General features: G+C 41.3%; 1 protein-coding gene across 12 annotated transcripts in view; it reads right to left on the bottom strand.

Moving 5' to 3' along the window:
* RAPGEF2 (Rap guanine nucleotide exchange factor 2) overlaps positions 1-22622 on the bottom strand; it is a 157310-nt gene that overhangs the window by 51669 nt on the left and 83019 nt on the right. For 6 of the 12 annotated variants that reach the window (XM_040971341.1, XM_040971343.1, XM_040971338.1 and 3 more), the window contains exons 5-7: positions 19286-19361; positions 17230-17397; positions 14944-14961 (exon numbers count right to left, since the gene is read on the bottom strand). In XM_040971341.1, coding sequence (XP_040827275.1) covers positions 14944-14961; positions 17230-17397; positions 19286-19361 — 262 coding nt within the window. Of the gene's footprint in view, positions 1-1278; positions 2267-14943; positions 14962-17229; positions 17398-19285; positions 19362-22622 lie in introns of those variants that run through there. The other 6 variants (XM_040971339.1, XM_040971344.1, XM_040971348.1 and 3 more) reach the window with 4 other exon arrangements.

Genomic DNA, 22622 nt, shown 5'->3' with positions numbered 1-22622 from the left:
TAGCTCCTGGGTTGTGAAATGTCCTGCCAGAACAGCGTCACATTCCTGCCTTCTGTGATTACCTAGGAGCGCGTCAAAGGCCCTGTTCACACAAATCCAAACTAGAACAGGGCTCCTCTGTCACAACTTTTCCTGGTAGTGAAAATCATGTAGAGGGCTGGTCTCTTACTGGACCTGGTCTGCAGAGTTCACGAGTGAAGGATCACAATGACGTGCAGAGGTGGGAGCCCAGCGTGGGCGCCATCTCTGAGCACAGTGCCAATCCTGGTGCCATCCCCTAGGATGCTGGTGGACTAGGAGCACGCCTGAACCGAGTCAGGAACCTTTGCTCAGGATGGGGAACAAAACCCAATCAGGCTCAGAAACGTAGATAACGAGGCACAGCCTGAGACATTTACAAATCCTCAGCAGTTTACGTCCATTTTTCAAGTTCAACATTCCTGCTCCCCAGAACAGAGAGGACCATGCATGTCCCCTACTGCCATCAGCCTGCTGGAGGCCACAAGTAGAGGGAGACATTTAAAAATACTTCGGACTACTCCATGAGCTGCTGCAATTGAGACATTTTCGGGTGGCGATGGAACATCTTGGCATCCGTCACGAGAGTCAGCAGATGATTGCCAACATGGGGGTATAAGAGGAGCATGGTGAGCCCCCCAACACTGAAGGAAGAGACTCAGATTTGGTGCCAAGCACAGAAAGTGCACCTCCTGACCAGCAGCAGCTGCCTCTGGGATTTCAGCACCAGAAACACAAAGCTGACTCATGGGATCGATTAGGAAGAAGTAATTCTTTGTGTATAGCATTAAAAAAAAAAACCTGCGTTTTCACCACCAATTAATGCACGTTAAGAAAAATATCAGAGGAGAGCCACCCAAGGCTCTCCCTCCTCACTCCAACCCACACAGGGATTCCTCACTACAGTCTCCTGTTTTTCTCTACATCTTCCACCAAATTCAACTACCAAAAAATTTTTTTTTCCAAAACACGAGGCAAGCATTAAAACTGAATTGTCAAGTTTTAGTTTCTGATCAGAAAGATCAGCTGTCCAACATTTGTCCATGTGGGCGATACGGCCTGCAATGAATTGCTTTAAACATGTATAAAGATTACGGCAGAATGGGAAGGACGAGCCAGCTGTCATCTCCCCCCCTCCTCCACACAGAATGCTTCCCTGTCCAGCAGCAGTTTTCCCTACAGAGAAGGAGCAAGCACTCGCATCTCTGAGCAGTTACTATGACCTGTTCTCGAAGCACAAGCAGCGTTTGTGGTACTCACTGAGTGTCTCTCTTGCTGGCCCATAACTCCATGGCTAGCTGGGACCGCTAGTGGTTTCATAATGAAGAAACATATGCTGGGCTGAATTTACACATCATGCACCAATCTCTCACGGTGGCAAGTCACCCGCTCCAGCATTCAATTAGAAGAAAAAAAAAAGAGGGAGGAGGACAACCAAGCTGCAGCTTAAAGTGTCACTCCTGGTAAGCTTAAAAAAGAGGAAGAAAAAAACCCTTCACACTTGTAGACTAGAAAAGGAATCGAACAACGGTGCCCGTCTCCATTTTTGCAACCCCCAAACTCTAACCATCGTAGGTGATGACGAGACTGAGAAAACCTCACACAGCTCTCAGTCTCCCAGCCGAGTAAGATCATTGCTCAGACTGAAGAACAAGAAGCAAAAAAAAAAAAAAAAAAAAAAAAGAGCTAAAATGGCTGACTGCACACAGACTCCCTTCCAAAAGCCTTCATACAGAATTATACTCTTCAGGGTGGCAGAAGCAGCAGCCTCGAGCATTCAGCCAAGCATTGTTAATACTCTTGTTTCACTTGCAATCGCACGTACAGACCCCTCCGACCCAGAAAGAAAGGCAAAAAGGAAGGAAGGAAGAGAAACCAGAGCGGAGCGTGTGAACCGAGACCACCTCCCTTGCTGCTAATGACGCTGCCAGAGTGGTCACCAGTGGTCTCTGTCCCACTCCACGAACCAAGTTTGCACAATTAATCTCAGCAGCATGACACTGATGGACATTTAATTCAATGATGTCTGTCTCTCACACCCGACTCAGGCGTGCCTGCGAGCAACAGTCACCAACGGGGACACGGCACATGCACACACATACACACATACAATCTCCAGAAGCCGGAGTCTGAATGCAATACACCAATATAATTACATTATTGTGCTTACTTTGGAGGACCATGGCTGCAGGCAGTTGGCATAGCAACGCACAAGGAAAGCCATTTCCTGGGTAGAGAGAAAGCTTCCTTTTCTAAATAAAAAAAATTCCTCTTAGGAAACAAACGGCATTGCTGCTTCCTGCAGAAAGCAAGACACTGTAGCCTGTCTCTTCAACTGCAAGGCTCACACTCAATGCAGTTCTAGTGATGTAAGTGGATTTCTCTCCCACCCTCCCTCTCTCCCTATATACCCTGAAACATTCTGCTCAAATGGCACACACATTCCTTAAGGCTCGCCCCCTCCTCTACTTAACCATTTCACTCATTAAGGTAGCAATGGACAATTCAGATAAAGTAACGAGCTCTTGCCTGGATTATCTCAGCAGCTGCAGGTTAAGCAAGTCTCAGAGGGCTGGAATCCACTGATTGCTGACTCCAAATAATATCGCTCAAGACAGGGTGGGAAAATGTAGCAAGGACTTACTTGAACGGCTTTGAACTAAGGATACGGTTTTTCACCAAGGTGAAGATAAAGGAATCGGTGTGACCTCTACCCCACCCTCACAGATCTCTGTGCTAGAGCAAACACTATTTATCAAAAATTCATAAAAGGCACAACTGGCATACGCTGCATACATTTACAAAAGGTGATTCTGTCACACATCCAGACTTGCACACACAGTCAAATGTATGTGCTGCCTTCTGATGATGTGCAAATATACTCATGTGGGGCTCAAGAAGAAAACTTCTAGAGGTGGAAAGTTTCAATTAAATGATTCTACCATAAGCCTGTGATCTCACACAGATGTGCCAGCTATCTAAAAGACTGCACGAGGGCACGAGAGGAAAGGACACTTTTAACTCTGAAACACCATTGCGTGTTTCACAACCAAATCTACCACATACGTGTCACACCAAATGGAACACACATGTAGGAGGTCTGGCATCCTAAGTCACTGATTTTCAAGTTGTCAGGATTTGCTAAATGTGTTCTTGTCAATCTGAAGACCACACCCATCTCAATCTTCCTTTCTTGCAGTCTCTAAAGGCAAGCATTTGTTTCCAAGCACTGCTTTGAATCCTTCTCACCCATTCCCATCTCTTTCCTAGTAATGGACAGGGCTAGGGCAAGGTCCAAACCAGGAACTTCCTCTGGGTCTCCCACATGGAGGCGGGGACTCAAGCACCTAGGCCATCTTTTGCTGCCTTTCCCAGACCATCAGCAGTGGGCTGGACCCAAGTGGAGCAGCCGGGCCATAACTGGCCTCCGTTGGGATGCAAACATCACAGGTGGCGATCTGCTCACTACACCACAATGCTGGAACCTCTGACTTCTTAGGTTACTCCTGCTTCCTCTCCTCCAACTTTTATGGAACTTCACCACCACAACCAGAGATCTTGCCCTTATCAGCTTTTAGAAGACCAGTTCTCCACTGTCTGAAAAAACACAACAAAGCAGAAACTTTTCCTGGCTAGAGTTTGGTCTCTCTTCCCTACATCACAACCAAATCTCTCAAGAATCACATTTTGATTTTCTACATTTCCTCATTCCATACACTGCTCAAATGAAGGACTACTGTGGTCGTATTACCGAATCTAATCACTTAGTAGTTCTCCTTTGCCCACCTCAGTGTTCAATACATAAAAATCATACACAAATGCTCCCATTTCCGCCTCAAATTTAGAGCTCCCCCCTGCATTTGCTATCCTCCTACTCCCATCCTTATTTTTTGTCTGGATAACTAATGAACCAGTTTACCATGCTACCTCCAAAAATCATTCAAACTCTAAAATCTAATTTCACTCTCATCCACTGAGCCCCTCATACAGATGGACATTTCAGTGGCTCCCCACTGTGCCCAGAGCATCCAATCTGCAGGATCTCCACTCTTCCTGCGTCCCTAGTCCACGTCCTCTAGGTCTCGGGAGCTCCTCTTGCTTCCACGACCGGCATAGGGATGTTGCAGTTGCCCTTTCTTCTTCCTGACACTCTCCTTCCCCCTCGTGTTCCCAACTGGCTCCCTCTCCGCTCCCCAAATCGTACTGCTGAGTGGCCTTGGAGTTCTCGTGATGGTGCTCACCTCTTCATCCAAGAACTTCAGTTACGATTTTATATTTCATCCTATAATAATATAAACAGTTACTATATGCTTCCCTGGCTAAACTCCTAATGCCGGTGCCATGTACTTTACCTCTACTATTACTGCTGCAACACCAAGTACGACGCACACTGTAGGTACTTGCTAAGATACCCAGTCACTGGGATCGGACACCAGTAGGACCACACTGGATCTTGTAGATGAATTCCTATCAAAATCCAACTCTTTCTGTAAGCATCTAGTAGCTAAGAGGCTTACATTACAAACCGAAGCTCTTCGTTGGAATCCCAGCTAGAATCTCTCAATTCCAGATTCCTGCACACGCAGACACCGAGACGCAGCAGACAGTGATTGGCTCAAGTGTTGGGTCCCTGATACTGATATGGAACATACAGAGTTCCTGGCTTCTGGCTGCTAACCCACAGCAGATACAGGTGTTTGCAGAGTGAACCAGTGGACAAGGGAGCTATTTCCTTCTGTTTCTATCTCAACTAAACAGACATTTCAAAAGCCAAATCTTGTCTAAATGAGACACAATGAACAATTCACTAGCAAATGCGTACATGGGAGGAAGTAATTCTGCGTCTAGTCTGCAATGTATTAATAAAATGTAGTGCAAATACAGGCGATGGTGTTATTCAACCTTAAAAATGAACCAAACTCTGACACATGCTACAGGCCCAGACCTTGAAGATGCCAGGTTAAGTGAAAGAAGCCTGTTGTAAAAAGGCAGATACTGTACAATACTCTAATCCTCAGTCCAATGTTTATAGAGGCAGAGTAAGGAAGAAGTTGCTAGGTGCTACAATAAGGCAAAATTCGAGAGTCATCGTTTAATGGCGATGGAATTCCTGTTCGGGAAAAATGCAAAGCTGTGGAGACAGATGGTGGTAATAGTCTTCTAAAAATGGCAAGGTATTTCATGTCATTGTGTTTTACACTTAAAAAATGGTAGCATGGTAATAAAAACTTTTGTAATTTTATATGTATTTTATCATGAAGAAGAAAGCAAATGGCAACTCAAGGCTAGAATAGGCAAGGCCTTATCTCCCATGTTAATGATGTCTTACACAATCATATGCCAAAAATTGAGTTGAAGGCAAACTGTCCAAGCTGGTGGTGTCCAGCCTTGGCCCTAGCAGTTAACACATGTACACCTAACATCAGAATGTCTGCTAACACACAGCCTGGCAGGCAGCAGGTGACCGAGTCAAGGAACTTCATCCCAACCATCATGGTCAGGAGGGAACCAGCAGATGGACACTCCCACTTTTGACTCCCAGTCCAGCCATGGGGCTAAATTGGTTTTTTAAGAAGTTGCACTGAAATGAAGATAGAAAGATTAAATTGGGAAAGAAAAAAAAAGCTATGCTTTACTGATGAGAACTGTATGAACCAAAAGAGGAAAATAAAATTATTTGTAACAGAAAACAGTTGAATCAACCCAAACCTACCATTTATAATTTCTTTACACTAGACAGCCTACACTATTTCTTTCACAATTCAGGGGTGGGTAGCCTTTTTTCCTTCCAAGGCCATCTGGATATTTCTAGCACCATCCGCAGGTCATTCAGAATGACCAACTTCAAGCTTAGCCTGTCATACATGTGTAGATTCTCAGGCCCTGCCTGTGGTCACCTTGGCACAGCCAGGCCAAGTGATCTCACAGGACTTGGGTACCCCATGGGTCTGACCTTCACCATCCTGACTTAAATGGACTTTGAGCTTTGGTGGGTGATATCCTCACACCCCCATCTGGGCCTACTTTCAAGTTCAAACAACATCAAAATCACTATAACTTCAAGTCCACAGACTGGGGATGGAAAAGAACTAACTCTGTACCTGACTTCATTTCCAACATTCACTCTACTGGTGACCATGAACACTGCACATGTCACTGGCTCTCTCTGGCTATCAGTCACTATTCAGAGCTGCAAGTAGATTGAAATGAGAAAACACAAACACACTTCTGGTAGGTAGGGTCACTTCATCCTTTAAAAATACTCCAAAATGCCAGTTCTACTCAAACTTTGAACAACCTGATAATATTGTTCAGGTGTCTGTACATTATTTTTGCAATGACACCCGTAAGTAGAATTATTAATGCAGATAAACCCACAACGCCACTCTTAGGAACATATGATTATACTAGTTCGTTGAGTCTGATTCAGACATCAGCATACAACCATGACACTGCCGAGACAGCTTAAGTGCTGTGCCAAGGAAGCAAGATTCTACCGACTTCCAAAGACTACTGACACTGTAAGAACTTAACACATTTCTGTTTATTTAAAAAAATGGCTGAAATAATGAAGTGTGTAACCATCCAAAATGGTGTATTTCCATTCTAAAAGTAAAAGAACAGCAATATTAAATCGAATCACTACCACTGGAGGTGACTATCAGGAATAGAATACACTGCAGACAGGAAATGCCTCCAAGCAACCCTGCCTGGAAAATATAAAAGACTGTCTCAATACGGAAAATATTTTAAATACCACAGAAATTTTTAAAATGCTTTCTTAAAAAGGGATTAAGTTGACTGTGATGGTCATGAAAGCTAAAGATAACAGCATTGAATCATCCTCAGAATGTGTAAATAAAGGGTTAAGTCCCCAAAATGCAAGTCTAATTTACAAAACCGAAGAAGGCAGTTACAACCATTTCAATCGCGCTAGTATTTAAACTCGAGGATAGCACCAGCATGTTTATTGCACGCTTCAGAACATTGTAATTATTAGAATGGCTCACAACTGGCCAGAGATCATACTCATGGTTGACTACAACTCCTGGGTGTATGGTGAAGTAGTATATTGCACTAACACACAAACAAGTCTACAATAGAACACTCAACAGAATCAGGTGTTTACTCATTCCTTCTACAGGCATTTCTCAACACATTAAACAGGATTGGACATGAATCAAAAAATCAGAAATGAACTGAAATTACATTGATCAGTTCAACTGTATGTTAAATATAAGAAAAAGCACTGTTATCACATATCTAATGCTTACTGAGAAAAGAGAGGCATAACAATTTTGATAGCTTATATTTTAAAAGATTTTTTTATTCTATTTGAAAGAATCACAGGAAGAGAACGATCTTCCATTCACTGGTTCACTCTCCAAACTGTCATGATGGCCAGAGCTGGGACGGTCTGAATCTCGGAACCGAGAACTTTGTCTCCCACGTGGGTGCAGTGACCCAAGGCCTTGGGCCATCCTCTGCCACTTTCTCGGGCTGTGAACATGGAGCTGGACCAGAAATGGAGCATCTGGGACTGGAATGGGTGTCCATATAGGATGCCAACATCACAGGTGGACATAGCCTGCTATATCTCGCACCAGCCCCAAAAGCTGATGTTTCATAAGAGGTATGTTTGCTCCAGGACATAATACAAATATATGTTGAAGTAAATTTTTTTTAAAAAGTTACTCGTTCTTGTAGTAAACTTTTTAAGAGGTTAAAAAACAAAACAGTAAGCGCCTGTTCCAGCTATAGCTGCTCTACTTCTGATCCACTTCCCTGATAATGGCGTGGGAAAGCAACAGTGGCCAGCCTAAGTCCATGGGCCCTTGCCAACCACATGGAAACCACAGGTGAAGCTCTGGCCTGGCCTACTATGGCCATTGAGGCCATTTGGGCAGTGAATTAGCCAACAGAAGCCCATTCGTGCTCTCAGTAACTCCAGCTTTCGAATAAATAAACAAATCTACTTTAAGTTTTAAGTATATCTCTAGGCAACTTATTCTGTAGTAAACCATTATTTATTATTGAACACTTTTCCAATTACCTGTATAAAGTTTTGTTTATAAAGTACACACTTCAAACAGAGGAATGTATGTGACAGACTGCGGAAATTAATATGAGAATCTAGTTGTCCCCATTAGGCTAAATGCTAAATGTATTTGTAAAAGTATAGGATGTTACCATTTTCACAGACATGTTTTTGTTTAAAAAGTTATTTTTCCCTTGAAATATCCCTTATGTATGTAAATATAGAATGGGGTTATTACTATTCACAGACATGAATGAATGCATATTTAAATGTTTTGCTTCTATTTTGTTAACATTTTATTCATTTGTATATACTTTCTCACAGCAACGGCCAGGGCCCAAGGACTTGGCTTCTGATCTGCTTTCTCCCAGGCATGTTACTGGAAGCCAGACCCCAAGCAGAGGCAGAGCACAGTCTCAACGTGAGGGCTCAGCTGAACCCACAGCAGCTCAGTGCTTGTCCCTCATTTTTTCTTTTAATTATTTTTTGATAATCTTACTTAGTTGATTAGGATACAAAGGGTCAAGGGCTACAGGGTCAAAGTGGGTAATACCATTTTGTCCCTCATTTTCAATTTCTAGTTTGATAAACAATGATATAGAGAATGCAGACAAAACAATAGCAACAAAGCTCATTAAAGCACTCAGAAAGTTTTGGGAACTGAAGGGAGTCCTGGAGTATGAAAGCTTGAGAACTATTCAGAGTCAAAAACGTTTAGGCTCTTGGCTCTTTAAAGAAACCCAGTCCTCACTGACCTGTCGCTCGGGCTAATGTGAAACACCCACCTTGGGGGAGGTTGCTCACGGACCAGCCACTCCCTCTGCTCTTCTTGGCTGGAACGCACCACACGTGAGGCAAAAACTTCTAGTTAGAGTTTGTTGGTTCCCCAAACATAAAAATGATAGCACTGGGGGCTGCCATCCTGGTGTGGTGTCAAGCTATGTGTAATTTTTAATGATCATAAAGAGAATGCCAAGTACATCTGTGAAATGGATATGATCAAGCCAATCAAAAGCTTACTGATACATACTTAACACCACACCAAGAGGTATACATGAGAAAAATGGTTAAGATGGTAAAATTTAGAAGAGCTGTGTACCTGTCAAATGGAAACTATTACAGCTACACACTTCAATAGTTGACTTTTATACGTAAATTGTGTCTCAACAACAGACATTTGCTGCTGCCGAGTTTCAAAAAATAGCTTTCCGATAATGACTATCCAAACAGAGGAAAATTTTACATATGTAAATATGCATCGCATTTAGTGGGTATTTTTAACTTATTTTAAAATAGGAAACATTATGTATTTTACGTATGCTACGTAAACAACTGATATGCTGTATGTGACAAATGATTTGCAACCTCACATGTGTATTCCGTAAGAAGTCAGGGTTCTGGCCGGAGAGCGACATAAAACTCTAAGTCGCAGAGAAGCACTTCAAGTTCACATATTAAAACCGGATCCAAATCCAGAAGAGAACATGTGAGCCCCTCCTCAGTGGAGACAGACAACTTACAACTGAGAACTTCATTCGAAAACACTCCATTCAGCTCCATGTGGAAATGGCTCTGAATATCAAAGCAGACTTTGCCAAACAGACATTTTCAAATGAGCATGTAACAGTGCAAAAATCTTGACACCCCCCCCCAAAAAAAACCCCCACCAAAGAATTAAATCCTGTGGTAAGGCATGAATCTGTGATAAAACATGTAAAGACAGAGAGAGCCGCCAGGGGCTCAAAGGGAGAGGGAGGACGAAGCAGCAGCGATCTTTATTTATTTATTTTTGACAAAATAAATCGCTTGAAACACTGCATGACCAGTGCTACACAAACCTTTATTACTTTTAATTTCCAAATGCAACCAAAAGATGGGTCCGATTATGACATCAGTACAAGCTTTCTTTCAGAACGCAATGAAAGAACAGTAAATCCCTGTGGATACCGGAGTTCCGTAGCAGGGGTGATGTCATACATTAAAAATAGACATCCTCCAACAGAAGCCGAAACTTGGGTGAACAGCGCACAGCTCACTACTCGTAACTGCGTGCATGGATTTGCAGCGCATGCTGCTAACCGTGAGAAATCATTTCACGTTTTAAATGATTTCCTGAGCTGCATTTCAATTTCTATACATGCTCTATGGTGTAATTTCCTAGTGCATGTAAATTAACTCAACATAAATACCTGATGGCAACTCCAAGAAAACAAAAGCAGCAGGCTGAGACCACAGCAACAGCTTTCACAGGCTGCATTTTGTCAGCAACAGCTACACATATGGAATAGCATGGCTTCGTCCGCCTATTGTTGGAGATCTTTCCACAGGGAGCTTTCTATGGGATTTTTAAAATGCAACATGATCTAGGTCCATAGGAGCCAGTCAACCTGCTGGTAAAGCAGTGAAGAGCACAGAATAATTCTGATGCCGCTCTCAAAAAGCCTGGTGCAAATCTAAGAAGCATCAAGTACACACGTGATGAATAAAAACACAGCAAAATCAGTGTGGGTTTTTTCCACATATTTTCCTCTCCAACACACTATCCACACACCCTTTTCCATTCTTTGCTATCTGGTTCAGTTTCCATGTTTCTACTGAGCATTCCTGATTAAAGAATGAGCTTTACTCCAAACTAATCTATACGTTCAACCATCACTTAAGTATCTATCTGTACTTAAAGACAGACTAGAGTGTAAGTCAATCAGAAATCAAGGAATTCGAGACTTAAGGTTTTCCTTCTCAACATAATTACTTCTACTTTCTCACCCCTGAATAACTAGTCAAATCCTATGCCCTTAATTCTCACCCCAATGATTAAGTTACGGCCACAATCTGTCAACAAGATCTTACAGTCCTATTTTGTCATCCACATCCCCAAATCTATTCCATCTCGGAACCAGATAATTCATCTAAATGAACATCTCTAAAATGTAACGCTCAGGCTTCAGTCTCTTTGAGTACCTTGTAATCTTACTGAAAAATTCAACTTTCCACATGGTTTCCATATATTCCAAATGTATTACTATCAATCCTCCAGCTCTTTCAACAAAGGGACTCTTTGGACACAAAATGGGACAGAAGGCATCTCAGATCCCTTAGAGTGCCTTGTGTATATATTACCATGGTCCCTGGACTTCACTACGTGTTAACTGTCCAATTATTTATGGGGAGAGGAAGAGAGGGAGAGAAAGAGCGAGTGAGAGATGGGGGAAAGAGAGAGAGAAATTGACCAACCAATCCTGTGAGAAGGCTATAAGGTCGATGATATCAAGATTATGCCTGCCTTACAGATCTTCATATCCCTAAAATATGACAGATATGAAACTTGCTAGGCAATCAAACACTTGGCAAGTGACTGAAAGCACTCAGCTTTCCTCTCCGACACAGGAAACAAAACATATCAACCTTCTGAAACTCCCCTACTCTAACTCAAGTGATGCTAGTTGACACCTGAGAAGATAAAAGTTTATATTCTGTTAAGTAACCAATGCTTGCCGAGTTTGGACTGGGAAAGGAGAAATTCATTAAAATAACTAAGGCATTTCCCCTATGTTTCAATAACTTATTTGCATAAAGCGTTTTTAAAAATATTACAAGACAATACAGACAGGGTATGATACCATTGAAGTTAAAATATGAAGTCTTAATAGTCTAGAAAATTTCATAAATGTACAAGTCACTGATATATTACTAAAAACATCCTCTCACAGATAAGAGGGAAATATGGAATCACACTAATACAGCTCAAGTCAAAATGAAAGAAAACGGTACAGGGCAAAGCAAAGGCATGGCAGTGAACACACTGCCTGCTTCTACCAAAGAACAACTATCCAGCAGATAAGTCTAATGTCAAATGTGCATAATCACACAGATTAAATACTGTCTTTTTTTTTCATCTTTTTAAAAGTCAAACAAGTTTTGAAACTAATGCAATGTATCAAGAAGTTCTTAGCTGAAGAACAAATTGACTCAAACCAAAGCTGTCTTCTGTGGGAAAAAAAGCTACTTCTGAAACACAGAACATTTATCCTAGGAATCGTTTTCTGACATAGCTATTGTGATAAATAGGATTTGCCTTATACTATTATCAATAAAACCCTTATGAAAACTGGAAATGGTTTCCAAAAACCTCTTACATACACCGGTCTTATTACATCAATGTCATTTTTATAGACAATGTATTATCACTGACTAATTTTAAAAAACCCTTCCATAATCTCATATATTTTATTCAACTCAGGTTATATTATGTAACATATCCCATTTTTTATATCCCTACCAAGAATTTCAAACCTGATCTCCTGAAAAATTTAATACACAGTTATTAAATGGCGTTCTGCGGTACATATTCATGTTGCAGAAAAGGGTTGCTAATAAAACAAACGTAAGGTATTATTTTACATAACCAAAGGGTTTTCATTATCTCAAAAATTTTGTGTGGCTTGAACCTTTATAAATGTGTTGCATTTTATCGTAGTCAATGCCTCCCAATTCAAACTTGCATACAGCAGAGTCCTATCTTTCTGGGCAAGCAGGACTGGTGTGAAGAGACAACATGTACACCACAGCACGGACAGCACTTTAATTTCACAACTAGCTTAGGAAAGCTGGAAATTCTGAAATGTCAGTTCATCCATATAACTTCCATGGGATTGGACGAGTTTTGTCAGTATTCAGTCCATTAGCTCTCTGTATATTTTTTGTTTCTTTCCACGCTGGGCAGAAGGAAGAGCTATTTCTTCCATTAAGAGAGATGAGCAGAACTATGTACCAGTTTCCTTTAACACTGGTATGAGCTAAGGGCTAAGATGTCCACTCCCTAGGGCTTTCAAGGGGCACCGCATACTAATACTCCGTAGCACAGGCATCCCATATGGCTGCCAGCTCCAGTCCTGGCTGCTCCAATCAAGGTCCAGCTCCCCGCTAGTGTACCTGGGAAAGCAGCAGAGGATGCTCCAAGCTGTGTCTCTGCACCCATCTGTGTAACCTGGAGGCAACTCGTGGCTCCCAGTTTCAGACCAGTCCAGCTCTAGTCATTGGGGCCATTTCAGGAGTGAAAGAGGAGAGAGATGGAAGCTCGCTCTCTCTCTCTCATTCCTTCGTTTTCTGTAACTCTGCCATTCAAACAGAAACAAGTAAATAAATAGTTTTTCAAAAGTCTTTTTCTAAGTCCCATTTGAAAAGGTCTCCTCGGTCCCTACAGCCTCTCTCCATTCTTGCTCTAGAACCCAGACTTTCCTTGTCACATAAACTTCACAGAAATGTCCATGTACACAGAGATGCCCTAAAGTCACACATTAAGCATAGTTTTTTTTTTCTGCCCCACTCCACCATAAGCTGGAGAAAAGGAAACCACTGCCTATCCAATACCCAGCTGACCCCCACTCTTGCAGCCTCCATCGACTCCCACTCTTGCAGCCTCCGTCGAGACCTTAACCGCTAACGCTTCCATAACCTGTTCATTCCAAGACTGGAACCGGATGCCCACATCTCATCTTTTGTCGTACACACAACCTCAACCGTCCAAAACAGTAAAAGATGCTAATAACCATCTCCAATCTCCCCTTCTCACTGTATTTCCAGATGTGTGTTCTCCCTGCAAACATCACATACTTCTCTGGGAAAAAAGTCTGAAAACTCTATATGGACTTCATGTTTTTGAAGGAAATTATAAATGTTTATAACCTTTACAACGTGCCTAATTTTAACAGTGTACAAACTTAAGACACAGAACATTTAATTTTAAGTGAGAATTAGATGAGTGTATTTCATGTAAAAATATGATTACATATCTATCTCTTTTAAAATATGAAGTACATCTATTTTAAAGTATCTTCTTTCCATAAAAAGTTGAAAACACTGATATGATTAAGACTGCAATACAATTCATACATCATAAACTTTAAAAAATAGTTAAAAAGCTTTAGATTCATTACATCCTTTTAATAATCACCAATGTGATTAAAAGCAATATAGCAAGCAAGCCGCCATGGCAAATTAATGTATATTCTCTTACATATAACTGCTGAGCCTTTATCATGCTTTTAGGAAAAGTCACCACACTTGCCAAAGATAATACATGACAGACTCTATACAATGTACATTGAATTATTCAATCTTTTAAGTTGATAATTATAAAACCAAAACAAATAAACAAAAAAACCACTCCTGGCTAACGAATTGATTTCCAGACATAATGAATTTGTCTTTCTTAACTCCAAAGTCCATTGCTAATCCCAAATTTGATCCACAATATCTAAAGAGGAACACCAAATGTTACAGGCTGGTTATTTACTGGCATGAAAGAAATGAGCAAAGATGTTGTTATAGGTCTCTAGGTTAAAATGCAGAATAAAAAAGCATGAAATCCGGTTAAAATGACATGCCAGTAAGAAAATACAGACTTGAAACTGTTTTCCTTTTTGACTAAGTCCTTTTTCGATCTGATTAAAACTTTTACTGAATTTTCCCAATACTTTCACATTGATTTTCTAGAAATTTAAAGCACTCATCTGCGTCATGCAAATTTCTGATGAATTTACCATAAGCTCTCACACGAAGAGCAATCAAATCTCATTGTGTCTTCATTTGCAAAGCAGGTTAGTACACAACAGTGAATGCATTCATACTTCAAAATCAAGAAGCTTTCACTTGTATTCTCTCTCCCAACAAGACGGAAGGCCGTCACCAGCTCCGAACCAACACTGCAGCCTAGGCCACCACGTGCCCTTCCACAGTACCCAAGTTCTCAAAGCTTTCACTCAATCAGGACGAAATACAAAATGACAAGACCAAGCGAATAACATCAATATTATAAACTCATTAGTCACAATGCAAATTCACAAATAAACTTAGGTTAGTGTAGGAGACCACACAGATTACAATACCTGAGATTTAGTGCATTCCTTTGAGCCAAAATGAAATGAGTGCCATAAAAGAGGAAAGGAAAAGGTGATCAGACATGCTATATTATACGGCCCGAATGAAGATCACGTTCAAATTAGGTTACGAATGACCATCTAGAACTGGCTGTGTGTCTACTGCACAACGAGCTTTAGCCATGCACTTGCAACCAATTAAAATCACTCATTACGTATACTCATGCAATTCCTTTCAATTTGTTTTTTCTTCACAGTTAACCAATTTCTAGGAGAAATATTTCCACTAAGACTAGGAAAATATGGCTTGAACATATTAAACAGTAGCAATTTTGCTGTTTTCCAATATTACAATTACATATGTAGGCAAAACAGTAATTAAAATGTAAGCACATCTCTGACATACAAAAACGATCTAGCATTTTTAACTTTGTCCAGGTTGCTGCCAATCTTAACTCGTTTAGTAAAATTAATATCAACATGTCACATATCAGTAAACTATAGTACAATGCCCATTAGTAATAAAGTTGAATTTTACATCCCATTTGATTTTTTTTTCCCTAAAAATGTCTATTGGCCAGGTAAGATATCCTAAGCCAAAAACTGCAGCAATAAATATTTTTCTTAACAACAATGAAGAAGAGGAATGATGCTGAAAAGCTGAATGAGGAGTTCCATAAAACCGAGCAAGGTGGGAGAAAGTTAAGAACTGACACTAGCTGAGGTGTGCCACACGATGGTATGGTAAACGTTGCACAGAAAGCCGACTTCAGAGTTAAGCTCATTTTGGTGCCAAAAACCTTTTGAACTGCATGCCTCGTGTTCTCGTCACTCACACTTGCCACGAGCTTTCTGAAGGCACCTGTGCGTATGAACCTCAAAACTTTCTGCACCAAAACAATCTCCGATCTTTTCAATTCCATTCTCTGAACTCGCTGAACCCCTTCATTCAACTTTAAATTAGACCAATCAATCAAAGACTAAATTTGACGTGGTCCACTCTCCTGCTGTTTCAGTTTAGAAATCACCTTGGAAACACAAAGCAAAAAGAATGCCAAGCCAAATCATCATCGGGGTTGTACTCTCAACAGTCACAACCATTTTTAATACATATTTCCTTCTTCCTTGAGTCTGCATCAGGACTAAAAATGTTACCTTCTTCATGAACATTGGTAACAAAAAACCTTTTATGATTTTTTTTTTTAAATAGCAAGTTTCCCCAACAGACAAAGCTGCCTTTGTGATGAGCAAAAAGCAACCCTTCTAAATGAGTTCAATGAAATGATTCAACTATGAAATTCATGCTAAATTAAAATAGCGCACGGGGAGTCAGAGGAGTGGGCGGGTTGCTGGTGGTCAAAGCCACATTAAATGTTTAAAAACAAAGGGTTTTCAGAAACGGAATCTATGAAGTGCGGGGATAAAACATATTATTTAAAGTAACTAAACACCGAGGCTGCATGCAGGTTCCTACGCATTTGCTGTCGGCACCAATTTGAAGACAAGAAATAAACAAGTGCCAAACAGTTACCTGCCTTTCCTTCTTACAGTTTTAATTTTACAATTAATTTAAAGCATAATAGCTGCTCATTTAACAGGGCTACCTGTACAAACTCCTTCAACTTACTATGCTACATTCAAGAATTGAAGCTACGTTGAACAAAGCAGTAAGGAAAAAATCAGGCTCTAAACTGACCCTTCTTAGTAGGTCTGAGACAAAGCACCCCCCTGCTCCGTGGTTTCCTCAAATATAAAAAGCAGCTTATTTGTCAAATTATTCAAATAAATGGCAAGCATTATAACATTTAAGAATACTGAACCTATTAGAGATATTTCGGGACATCTTCACATTGAGACTTTGAAGAGCAATTTCAAATTATTATCTCACTTGATGGAATTTTAAAATCTCAGCTAATCTCACAGCTGTATGGGAAACATGGAATTCTTGCAGATCTACTTTCGACACTAAAAAATGAGTAAAGCACCAGTCATTTAGGGGCAGAGATGAAATGCACAAACGTTGCCCGATGCTTCAGATCAAGGTGACTTAAATTACACCAAATATAGGCATATAACGCTACTCGCGAAGCAGATCTTCCAAGAAAACCGTAAGCAGTAAGTGAGCTAAAGGATGTCTCTTAGCATCTGACTCAACTGCATGTATTGCATGTTTTGCGCAAAATCTTCCAATGATAAAGGCTGCCATAGAAACGAATTATTCAGCAAAAGTATGTAAGTTCAACGTTTTCCCACAAAACTGCACCAAAAAACTTCAAAAGCACTCCGAATACTTACCGTGTGGTAGCCTCTTGGCAAAGGGGGTTTGCCCACAGGGTAAGGATCCACCGTGTCGATAATTGTTTGCCGTTCGCCTTTCTGGTTGATTTTTCTAAATCGCCTTCGAGATTGTCTGTGGGAAGCTTGGCGTTGAAAATACTCTTCATTTTCATCCATATAGTCCACCTGAAATAAAGCCCAAGAGGAAACTTCATTTCCCCAGGCACAGTCTACCATACTGGTACTAAACGAAAAAACCCACGATAGCTATTTGCCCTCATTTTGCAAAGCAATCTGCAGACAAACCAGAGAAGCTTCCAGTGAGCTCCAGCTTCCCTGGGTCTAGACGCTTTTGACCAACTTCATGTACGAAGAGGCATTTTCGGTCCCACATAGGACATCATGGCTAACTCTTGAATTTCCTGCCATTTCAAAGGGAAGGGTATTTCCGGTAGTCTTTGCACTGGCTCATTAATGAAAGATCTCACAGGATGTATTATCACATGCAACCAGAGCACCTCCTACACGGTCATAACCCAAGCACGCCCAGGAGCCCAGGAGGCCCCAACCGGCCCACCGAACCACTCGGGCACACGGCCTCAGGGGCTCTCCTGCTTTCCTCCTGTGGCTTCAGTTTTCACAAGTAGTTTTTTACCATCTTGTACAAGAATAATTTCATATGTCAGAAACTTTGAAAGCATGTTTGGTTTCAAGACTGCTCACAGAGAAAGCAAAGTAATGTGTGTAATACTGGCAAGCATAAAACACTCAAGGTGTTTTATAAAACACTCTCTCCCGCAAATAAAACGATAAAATCTAAGAACAAGGAATTTTTAAAAATTCTTCACAGAACTTCAAAACTGGCAATAACAAATAAGATCAAGAAAGATTCAGAATGGATTCGCAGTCTCCTGCACCCCCTACACTTCTCCCAGTCCTCAATCTTGATCTAACCTCTGAGCCACTTTCTCACATACTGGTAAATTTGGTGAAATTTCAGCAAAAGTTTTCAATAGTTTTGACAAGGAACTTCTCATCTCTGATGAGATTTCCATTCTACACTCTATGGAAAAACCCTGAGGCTTAAAAAAAAAAAAAGACAAGCAAGCACTTGTCTAAACATACATAAGAACCTTTCGTCAGAGGCAGGTATCGGCCCGGCAATCAAGTCCCTGCCAGGACACCAACATCCAGTGTGGCAGTGAACCCTTCAAGTTTCGGTTCTGCTTCCTAACGGGCTTCCTGCAGAAGGAAACGGCCCTCACTACTCCGTGGGGGTACCCAGAGGAGTTTGGGGCCCCTGGCCTGGGTGGGACAAGACCCTGACTGAGGCAAGCATTTGGGAATTTAAAAATAAAGGTTTCCTCTGCCTAACAGAGTGCTGGATGGGACCATAAGAATATGCCAGCTGAGTGTCTGTGCTGAGCGCACCCTTCCAACCTGATCTGATTACAACTTTTTTTTTTGACTGATTGTTTTAAAAGTACCTGTTATCCTACTCTAATTTTCCTAAGGAGCAAATATGACAGGGTTTTTTTTTGAGATTCAATAAAGTTGTTAATATCTATTTTCACAGAATGTTTACTATGTAAGAAAGAGATGTAAAGATGTCAATATAATGTTTAATAATCGGTGTAGCAGTCCCCCAAGCGTCTTTCAATTGTTTACAAGAAGTTGGATGATTTTCTTCTGCTAACTGGTCCCTGAATACAGCTCACTAAGATTCACAAAAGTAGCTCACTCCAATTAACAGAGGGGGTTAATCTGTTAGATTAACCTGTTAGAACCTAGAATATAAAGACTTCTCCCCAAATTTCAATTACGCCATTAACATAGATTGAATGAAAAAGCTGAACGTTCAAACTTGCAGCTCTTGCCCCCCTGAATTTTACCTTTAACTGAATCCTGTAAATAACCGCAGCAGTAAAATTACAAGTTCAAATTCACTGAAGTTATGAGATATGTATCTTAATGTTTTAAAAATACAATGCCTTGTGATAAGCAGCTTGTGCAAATGGGTTTACTTTACAAAATGTCTTAGGAAAACAAACAATCCCCACAGAAATATTCTTACCACAATCATCTCAGAAGGCTCTAGAACAATGCACTCGCAGCCACGCCTAAAGCTCCCCGCAGAACGCTTGCCAAAGCTGGAAGGGAGCAAAGCAAACATCCAGTGAGGACAATCGCAGGAGCTAGAGAAACATGAACTGAGAAGTGAAGCCAACCCTCCAGATACGCAAAAACTGAACCCAACTGCCCTAGGCACAGCCCGGGGAGGAGCCGCGTCGGCCACGAATGACACCCAGCGACAGGGGACACCCAGTGACCGGGGACACCCAGCGACAGGGGAGCATTCACACTCTTCAGTTTCGGTTGGGTTTTCACTTTTTGGAAAATTCCAGCATAATTTTTCAAGTTAATCATGTAAGCGCTACGTGAATGGTTAGCATGAATGTGCATTATGTCGGGCTGTTTTCGGTCATTCCCACTAAGGGGAAGTTTATGAAAAACCCCAAGAGGGGCAGAAAGTCTCTCAATGGCCAACTAAGAAAACGTTCAGAGGTCACGGCAGAGCAGAGGCCAGGGGGCCACCGAGGACACCCAGGTCCCACGCACAGTGCCCGCCGGGAGACTGGCTACTTCCTCTTTGGGCCTCGCTTTCTGCACCCTCGCAGACACCAGGTGATGTTGCAGACTCATGCATTTGAGTTCCTGCTACCAGCCCCCCCATCCGCCCCAGGTTGCAGGCACCTGGCGAACCAGCAGAGGTCTCTCTCAGAGAAGATAATTAAGATGGTAACTTTTGTTTGAAACGCAGGGTTACAGAAAAATCTTGAATCTACTGGTTCGCTCTCCATGTGGCCACAGCAGCCAGAACTGAGATGATCAGGAATCAGAAGCTTCCTTCAGTTCTGCCACGTGGGTTCAGAACCCAAGGACCTGAGCCACTGTCCATTGCTTTCCTAGGCCAGGTGCAGGAACAGCTGGTTCAGAGGTAGAGCACCTGGGACAGTGTCCAGAGGGGCTCCAGTGCCCAAGAGCAGGCTCAGCCTACCACGGCCCTGGTCCCAAAATAATCTGGAATCTCCAGGTAGTACAAGAGGCACATAAGTTCTTTAAATTGCTCAAACCTTTCTTTCAGAAGGTATACCTGCTTTTCTAGATTTTTATTATCCTATAAATTCTTTAAGATACTGTTTTTCCTTAACTCTAAAATGACTTAGAGACATGCATACATACACATCCACCCCCTAAAAAGAGAAAAAGAACAAAACACCACTTTTCTTGAACACCTTGTGCCTGAACTCCAACACAGCACCTCTGTCCTGTGGGCAGCACGCGCCCACCCTCACAGCCCTAACACGGGATATCTGCTGTTTCTGACACACACACGCAGTCAGGACCGGGAATTCTGGGGAAGCTAGGTCATCTTTAACCACTCTTACAATGCCATCCCTTGCTCATTCACTACTCCAAAAATCCTCATTTTCTATCAGTCCACGTTAACATTTGAAGTATTCATTTTTAGCAAGTCTATCTTTTAGGGGGGAAAAATGTGAAAATAGTCAAAGAACTGCCTTACTGAGCAGTTCACCCAACTGGACAATTTGAGGGATTCCTTTGCGAGGTCTTCTTCCTTTCCTATCTCACGATGGCACACACAATTCACGGGCTCTGATGGAAAGAGTCCTAGGACAGCAGTGGCGATCTCCAACACACCACACTGAACACATTTCTGATAACGAGCTTCATTTTCTAATACAAAGGTTATCAGATGGCACTAGGCCATCACTTTATTTCTTCCCCTGCACGGGGAGTGGGGGTCTATTTTAATTCAATCAAGAACAAGATGTGGAGCTGGTGCGGTGACCTTTCCCGGCCAATCCTCCACCTGCAGTACCAGCATCCCAAATGGGTACCAGCTCAAGTCCCAGCTGCTTTACATCCTGTTCTAGCTGCCTGGTGATGGCCTGGCAAAGTAGAAAAGGCGGGTGCCCCTGCACTCCCATGGGAGACCGGAAGAGGCTCCACGCTGAGGCCTAGTTCAGCTCTGGCTATTGCGGCCATTTGGGAAGCGAGGCCGTGAATGGAGGCTCTCTTTCTCCTTCTGATTTTCAAGATAAAATCAGTAAATCTCAATAAATGCATTCAGACACACAGATTTGTATGAGGACTTTCCTAAAGGGTAAGACATGTTGCCAAGTAAATTATTAAAAAAAAAAAAAAAAAACAAAACTTCTTAGTCACTTAAGCTCTAATATAAGTAGAATAAACCAAATTTTAAGATATTTTTTGTATTTCACCACAAAAATTCGCTAACTATTCATCATACACAGAAATTTCTTTTGCAATCTGGTTTTAATTTAGTTTTTTTTTCCAAAGAATCTTTACAATTTAATGATACATTTCAAATTAAGAAATAATGTCTATGTGTTAGAAAATTTGTGGAACTTTCAAATTATCATTGTCCATTTAATCCTACTAGATGAGTGGATTAAAACAGTGTATGTTTAAGACTAATTACTAAGTTAAAACATTAAAATTTCAAAATTCATAATTTGTGGGATTCTAAATCTGACCCTATTTTTGTTGAGTTAAAGACCTGGGTAAGTTTAAAACATAAACAAGCAAATGGTTATTCTTTTTTTTTTTTTTTAATTTGCTTTCCTAGTTAAAAAGTTTGTGATACATGCAACAATATTCACACGATACCCGAGGGAAAAAACTGAAATATCTTAGAATTTTCACCAATTTTAGCAACAAAAGGTGTTAAAGCTCACATAACTACTGCTATCGGCTCCTGAATCAGAATTTAGCCTCCAAATTCTCTTACCAATTAGTCACTGGCTCAACAGAAATCCATGAGTAAGAAGTCGCACATTCAGGTGGTACTAAAACCATCACTTTGGACATAAAGAGCTTGCACTCCCAAATATGCTATTTTTTCTTTTAATTCCCACAAGAGTACTGGGGAGTGAACTGCACTAAAACTGCAAAAACTATGCAGTACATAGAAGAAAAAAAAAACTCATGTTCCCTTCCAGCTCCCTGCCTATGGCCTGGGAAAGTAGTTGAGGACGACCCAAAGCCTTGGGACCCTGCACCCGCGTGGGAGACCTGGAGGAAGCTCCTGGTTCCGGATCTGCTCAGTTCTGGCCTTTGTGGCCACTTCAGGAGTCAATCTATAACCAGAAAAATTTTTCACTGTCTCTCCTCTATAAATCTGCCTTTGTAATAAAAATAGATCTTTAAAAAAAAAAAAAAAGACATCTGTCACCTTTGCAGGTTTTAAGAAAAACCAGAGACAAGGAAGCAATGTTTCAAAGGTGGGTGGCTGTGCTCTGCTCCAAAGATCCACTGCTGGGGACCGCTGGTCCGATCACGCGCATTCTTTATTACTGAATATT

Source organism: Ochotona curzoniae, unplaced genomic scaffold (genome assembly GCF_017591425.1).
Source record: "Ochotona curzoniae isolate NIBS_2020 unplaced genomic scaffold, NIBS_Ocur_1.0 contig_21, whole genome shotgun sequence".
Taxonomy (NCBI): Eukaryota; Metazoa; Chordata; class Mammalia; order Lagomorpha; family Ochotonidae; genus Ochotona; species Ochotona curzoniae.
The sequence above is the reverse complement of the archived record's forward strand: the minus strand, read 5'-3'. Positions and strand labels throughout refer to the sequence as shown.